Source organism: Trichosurus vulpecula, chromosome 4 (genome assembly GCF_011100635.1).
Source record: "Trichosurus vulpecula isolate mTriVul1 chromosome 4, mTriVul1.pri, whole genome shotgun sequence".
NCBI classification, from domain to species: Eukaryota; Metazoa; Chordata; class Mammalia; order Diprotodontia; family Phalangeridae; genus Trichosurus; species Trichosurus vulpecula.
Window position 1 is genome coordinate 357,744,185 of NC_050576.1, and position 7,567 is coordinate 357,751,751.

Sequence of the window (7,567 nt, forward strand, 5' to 3'; positions counted from 1 at the left end):
TGGATGCATAGCTCTCTTTTTTTTTTCAGATATAACCAGTATACATTGGGGTCACTACTATATATACCTTGAAAAATTGAATTATCTCCATTTTGTATGTTTCTCCATATTCACAAGTACTGGTTACCTGCAATTAACTAGTGTCCTGTTTCCATTTAAGCAATTAATATCAATTGTCTTTTACAAAGGAGCATCCGTTGGGACACACATGGGCCTAGGAGGCTGAGGACAAGAGACCTTTCCTCACAGCACTGCCTACCCTCACCCCAATCCCTAGACTTCATCAGCAAAGAAGAAGTTATATGAAAAGTATAATCAAAACTAATAGCAGGCTAGCTAATGCCCTTTTGATTGTCCCTCTTCCTGGTTACAGTTTTGTGGAAAGTTAAGAGCATGCAACTCACATCATGGTTTTTGGATCAGAACAGGTTATAAATTTCTACACATGCTCTAAATTATCTCAATCATGACTATTCAGGAAACAGTGTCCTCAAACTATGCCATGTGGTGAATTCCAATAGCTGAGACTCTGCACATGCTCATAATTACCAGATTCATTAGCTATTCCAATAATATGTTTGTTTCCTTCCATTCTTCCATCTTTGAAATATATTATGCTTTCCCTTAGGTCATCTGAGCACTCATTCTAATGAAAATGTTGTTCTTTGAGATGTGCTGTTATCCACAGCAATAAATAACTCAGATCTCTCATCCTTTGCTTTGCATCATTCCTATCAATTTATAACTGTGCCAATGGTATTAATATAATAAAAATTAATAATTACATAGCCCTTTGAGGTTTGTAAAGTGATATAGGTATATATCTCATTTGGTATGATAATACTCTATTTTGTATAATGATAATCAATTTTGTTCCCTTTTTTGTTGCTTTACCTATGTTGTAATCTGTATGGGCTCAGTGGTATTATAATTATTATTATTATCTAATTATCATTATACTTTCCACACAGCAAATGTGTACTAAATTTTGTGAAATCTGAAGTCAAATAAAAATCTGATAGCTGTTTCTGGCTTATATTGAGAAAATCCAATATGTAGCCACATTTTCAATTAGGAAAAAAAAGCTGAATTCTTCTGGTTTGGCAGCTCATGTAAAGGTGATCATACAAAGAGGAATGAATCAAGATCAGTTTGTCTTTTGAGAAGGTGACAGAAATTTGTGCCAATATGACATCCAAACCAAAATGATACCACAACTGAATCTCCAAAAAACATTGTTTAGGAAAGGAAACAACTTGACTGGACAGAAATCTCTAAAAGTTCAAATTTTCATAGCCTAGTATTTGACATATACTAAATTCACATCCATTTTCTTCCATATTCCCACCAATTATCATACTATAGTAAATTTAAAGCAACTTAAGTAACATATGAGGGTTTACATCATTTGCCATAGTGCCACCTTGTAATCTTTATGACAATGAGCCTTCAATGTGCCAAAAATAATGTATCTAGAACTTTGAGAAATTTAATACTATGATCTACAATTCCTAGAGTCATATGTAAGAATGCAGGAAAAAGCAAAATACATTTTTGATGTAATAAAAACCTTATAAAATGCATTTTGAATAATATTTTCTTGGACTACTTTTTTTTGCCTCAAAAATTGACATTTATTCAAAGTCAAAAAAAAAAAGGAAAAAATGACAAAGGTGTCCATCCCTTGTTCCCCCCTCCCATCCAGCTCCCCCTCCCCCCATCCTAGAGAGCAGGGCCCTGGGTTAAATCACGTGGGGAAGCCCCTCGGATGAGATCAGCCACATTGAGAGGCATCTCCTCAATGGAGGTATTATAGAAGGTCTCGATGTCTCGAAGAATCCTCTTGTCTTCCTCTGTCACCATGTTGATGGCCACACCTTTATGGCCAAAGCGCCCGCCATGGCCAATTCTATGAATATAATTCTCCCGGTTGGTGGGAAGGTCATAATTAATAACCAAAGACACTTGCTGAACATCAATACCTCTAGCCAATAGGTCAGTGGTAATAAGCACCCGACTGTAACCTGAGCGAAACTCCCTCATGATTACATCACGTTCTTTTTGGTCCATGTCTCCGTGCATTGCAGAGACAGTAAAGTCACGGGCATGCATTTTCTCATTGAGCCAATCCACCTTTCGGCGGGTATTGATGAAGATAACAGCTTGGGTAATAGTCAGCATTTCATACAGATCACACAAGGTATCTAGCTTCCACTCCTTTCGTTCCACATTTATGTAAAGCTGACGAATGCCTTCCAATGTCAACTCCTCCTTCTTGACTAGAATCCTGATAGGATCCCTCATAAACTTCTTGGTCACTTCCAGCACATTTGAGGGCATAGTGGCTGACAAGAGTACCACCTGAGTATTGCCACTGAGTTTCTGGAATATGTCATAGATCTGGTCCTTAAAACCACGACTCAACATTTCATCTGCTTCATCGAGAACAAACATCTTGATGTAATTAGGAGATAAGTATCGCCGGTTAAGCATGTCAAAGATACGGCCTGGGGTGCCAACAATGATGTGGGGAGCTTCCATCTGCAACTTCTGAACCTCAGCCCTAACATTTGTTCCTCCAATGCAGGCATGGCATGAGGCACCCATGTAGTCTCCCAGTGCCATCACTACCTTTTGGATCTGCTGAGCTAGCTCTCTAATGGGTGCCAAAACCAAGGCCTGTGTGGCCTTTAAGTCCAGTTCAATCTGTTGCAAGATGGAAATGGCAAAGGTAGCAGTCTTCCCGGTCCCAGATTGGGCTTGAGCAATCACATCATAACCCTTGATACAAGGAAGAATTGCACGTTGCTGAATAGCAGATGGCTTCTCAAAACCATAGGCATATATACCACGAAGAAGAGATTCTGAGAGGTTCATATCATCAAAGCTATCCATGATTTCATTCCAGTTACTCTCGATGACACCATCAGGGTCCATTCCATCAGGGCCATTGTATCTGGATCGGGAATCCTGACTCGCAGACATGATCCTGGGAACTAGCCTTGGACTACTTTTTACATCATAAAAATATATAACGTGTCTTCCTGCTGCAATCACTTGTATTTCAAATCAGTTCACATTTCATATTTCTATTCAGTTCTTCCCAATAAAACCAATTTTGTTTACATTGACTGTTATTGAGTACATTTTGATGAACTCTCCACTTCCCCTTAGTATAGTCTTGATTATAGCTCAGAGGTTTTCAATAAGGGTCAAATCAAGTTAGTTCCCAGACTTCCGAAGGATTTTATCTCTTTTGCCTCGAGATAGTTCTTAAACTTTCCTAATATTTCATGTGATAAAAGGCTATTTTGCTGCATTCCATTTTCATTTGGTAATTATGTTTTTGAATAATTAAGCTTCTTGCTATATCAGTTTATTTATCACAGTTCATCATTCTCTCAATAGAGACAAGACATAAGCCAAAAGAAAAAATACAGATTTTGGTTTTTTGCAGGACATGTTGGGCAGGATGAATATTTTGCTGTCAAATGAAAATCCACGGATCACACATGATGTATGGGATTTCCTGTATTTCTAGAAATGATTTTACAGTAGCCTTAAATTAAAAAAATACTTTCATAAGCAATTTTTTTTCTAATATCCATTAAACCATTGTCATATGTTGATAAGCAATTTCTTCAAAGAAGTATTTGGTATGCACACATATCATAAATATATATACCTTTATACACATATGCATATGTGTGTATATACATATATACATGTGGTGTGTGTGTGTGTGTGTGTGTGTGTGTGTGTGTGTGCTTTTAACTTCAAGAAAGTTCCATCTATTCTCTGTAGAGAAATGAATAACAACCTGTACAAACTGTCAGGTCCCACTGAAAGTCTTTGATGATTTTTTTGCTCTTTCATGTGAATGCTCTTTCAGTTCTTGCCACTGTTTTTAATTTTAAACTGAAATTTCCTTTGGAATTAGGTAGAAATAATCTTGTTTCATCATAGGCTTGAATGATTCTTTAAATATTTGATTTCCCTACACCACTAGCCAAATCTATATCTCTAACAGTCAATGTTAGAGATGCAATCCCCCTCTAAAACTTTTGCATCAATTCTTGGAATCATACCAAGCTCAAATCACAGACTTAAAAACAAGTAAGCACAATGAATCAAAAGTACATGATAGAAAATCCAGCATTCAACTGATAAAGACCTAGCAAAAGTTGGAGAAACCAGTTCAATTCACTTTCATCAGGAGAGAAACCGGTTCAATTCAGTTTCATCTGCTCAAGATCAAACTGAGCAGGCCTAGTTTTAGTAGGAACACACGCCCATGACCTTGTTGTCATAGTATGAGATATTATTTAATTATTGCTTACCACAAGTAATTCTTCCATAATTGTATTCATGATGAAGTCTTAATGCATAGCTAAGATTTCAACATTAACAAATTGTTAACTATACATGTATTACACAAAAATAATGTAACAGAATTGACTATAATTTAGGATACCCAGAGATGATGGCAGTGGGACTGGCCAGAAAGAAATAACTCTGAAAATCACTACAACAGACAAATTGATAACATTTGATAACACAATACCTTGGATGCAAAAGAGGGAAGAAACAAAAATAAAGTCAAGGTATCTAGATATCAAAGGTAATCCTGTGCAGTGAGAGGATAAGTATAATAAATGAGATATGGATAGGTTTTCTGATTACTTTGTATCCATTATATCTCATCTCTCATTAAGTCAACAAGTTTTTACTAAGCACTTGCTATATGGCAGGAACTCTTCTAAATGTTGGAAATATAAATGGAAGTAGATAGAAATATATCCCCTGTCCTCAAGGATCTTGCTTTGAAATGGGAGTGAACAACATTTAAAAGGAAATTTAAAACAGAGAGTAAAGGGAGAAGAAAAAGCAGAAAAGCCAGGTAAGTTTTTACAATAAATTTCTCTAACAAAGGACTCATTTCTCAAATATGTAGAGAACTGAGTCAAATTTATAAATATATGAGTCATTCCCCAATTGATAAGTGGTCAAATGATATGAACAGGAAGCTTTCAGAAGACAAAATGAAAGCTATCTATATATTCATGTGAAAAAGGTTCTAAGTAACCATTAATTAGAGAAATTCAAATTTAAATAACTCTTATGTACCACCTCATGTATCAGTGTGGCTAACATGATGGGGACATATAAGAAATGTTGGTGGGGATGTAGGAAAATTGGCACACTAATGAACTGATGTGAGAGTTGTGAACTGATCCATATATTCCATTGAACAATTTGGAACTATGGCCAAAGGCCTATATAATTGTGCATACTATTTAACCCATCAATACCACTACTAAATCTGTATCCCCAAGAGATCAAAGGAAAAGGAGAAGGAGAATATTGACAAAAATATTTATAGCAGCTCTTTCTGTGGTGGAAAATAATTGCAAATTGAGGGAATAACCATCAGTTAGGGGATGGCGGAAATAGTGGTGATATTTGATTGTGGTAGAATACTATTGTGCTATAAGAAATGATGAACATGATTCTTTCAGAAATGCCTGGGAAGACTTACGAGAATGTACACAAAGTAAGCGAGTAGAACCAGGGGATTATTGTACACAGGCCAACAATATTGTACAATGATCAACTGTAAAATATTTCACTATTTTGATCAATACAATTATCCAAGACAATTCTGAAGGACATTTGATAAAAAATATGCTATCCATCTCCAGGGAGAGAATGGATAGGTTCTGAATGCAGATTGAAGCATAATTGTTTCACTTTATTTTTTAACATGGCTAATAAAGAAATGTGTTTCACTTAAGTTCACATGCAAATATTGATATCATGTTTTACTACCCAATGGGTGTTGGAGAGTTGGGAGGGAAGGAGAAAACTTAAAATTCAAATTAAAAAAAATCTCAAAATAATTAAATAGTAGTGTTTTTAAAGAAAAACAAAAGAAAATATGTTGAAACAATGTTCCCTGATTATGTATAGCAAGAGGACAAGAGCATACAATGGAGTCTGGACTACAGGTAAAGATACTTTCTTTTGTTGTCTTATCATACATCTATGAGTCATAATTGATAGCAACTATAGCCTCAATATAGCCCAGCAACTCAATCAAAGAACCAATTTCTCACATGCACAGTATTGGTGAAAAAACAAAACAACAAAATAAAACCTCTTCTGGTTATAAATTGGCCTTCCTTGCTGCCCACATACACACATCTCTTGATACATATTGTTACCATCATCAACTGCTTTTTTTTAGAAATGAAACAATAAAAAGTCATAAAAAGGATGAAAAAAAGTGGTCAGGGTTTTGAATTTAAAATGAGGAAAGAATACCAACCACATGTAGATTTAGAACATATTCTAATTCTATAATGTGGTAATATTTACCACTCCTTTTGCATTCATAGTGATGCTAGCCATCTTAGGTCTTCAGTTCAATTCCCACCATATGAAGGAGACAAAAATATTTTCCACTAAGCAAATAAATCTCATTAATCATTTATGAATACATGATATATGAGGAAATGGATTAAATACTTGCTAAGAAAATACTACATTATAACATTAAAGAACATTATGTTAAAAGTTCATTTGAGGGGCCAGAGCCAAGATGGCAGCAGGAAAACAGCAACTTACTTAAGCTCCCCCCTGCCATGTCCCTCCAAAAACCTATAAAAATGGCTCTGAACAAATTCTAGAGATGCAGAGCCAATGAAATAGCAAAGGGAAGCAGGGCTTCAGCCCAAGACTGCCTGGATGGTTGCTGGTAAGGGTCTATCACCCAGAGCTGGGAGCAGAATGGAGGAGAGCTGAGTGTGGGCCACGCAAGGACCAACCAGACTGGTAGCTGGGCAGAACAGGCGTAGAGCCCTGAATCAGTAACCTGCAGCAGTTACCAGACTTCTCAACCTACAAATGCCAAAGATAACAGAGAAGGTTAGTGAGAAAAGCTGCTGGGACAGAATAAGAAGAGTTCGAGGTCTGCCACCACCCTGGGGCCAGTGGAGCTGGTGCAGCTCTGAGGTTGTTTCCAGACTTACAGCTGCAGTTGCTTCCCACCCAAGCCCACCTGGTGGGAGGAATTCAGCAACGGATTATGTCAGGAGTCCAAAGCATGCTTTGCCCTGCCTGAATCTGGGCCTCTGTATTGGGGATTGGAATGGGCACTTAGCACTTGTTGGGCTCTTGAAGAGTTTGGCCATTGTTTCCTTAGATTAATTCAGTGCCTTTCATTGAGTATTGCTAGGGACTAGGCCCCAGGCCCAAACCAGTATGTATTAGGGGCTAAGCCTATGTGGGTGTGAATTGGTAAGTAAGATGGGGTTCCAGGTGGGGCCAATGAAGGGAGGTGCTAACACCAGAACAAATCATAGGAACCTAATTTCTGGTCCCTCAGGTTTGATGTTCTGTGAAACTGTAAAAATAAAGAGAAAACAGAGTTATTTTCATAAGGCTCTTAAGGCTCCTGGAGGCTTGGGACTCTGGGCAGCCACTGTAATGGCCTTCCAGCTGAACTCAGATGTTTTTGGTTTTCTTGGTAACTAAGATTTGTATTTGGTCTGTTGATGTTTGAAAT

At 37.1% G+C, this 7,567-nt stretch overlaps 1 protein-coding gene across 1 annotated transcript; it reads right to left on the minus strand.

Annotated features, from left to right (window-relative positions):
• Positions 1-1,722: 1,722 nt before the first annotated feature.
• Positions 1,723-2,985, minus strand: LOC118847247 (eukaryotic initiation factor 4A-I-like). Its single transcript, XM_036755766.1, has one exon. The coding sequence runs from the start codon at positions 2,983-2,985 to the stop codon at positions 1,723-1,725; it is 1,263 nt and encodes a 420-aa protein (XP_036611661.1).
• Between the last annotated feature and the right edge of the window lie 4,582 nt (positions 2,986-7,567).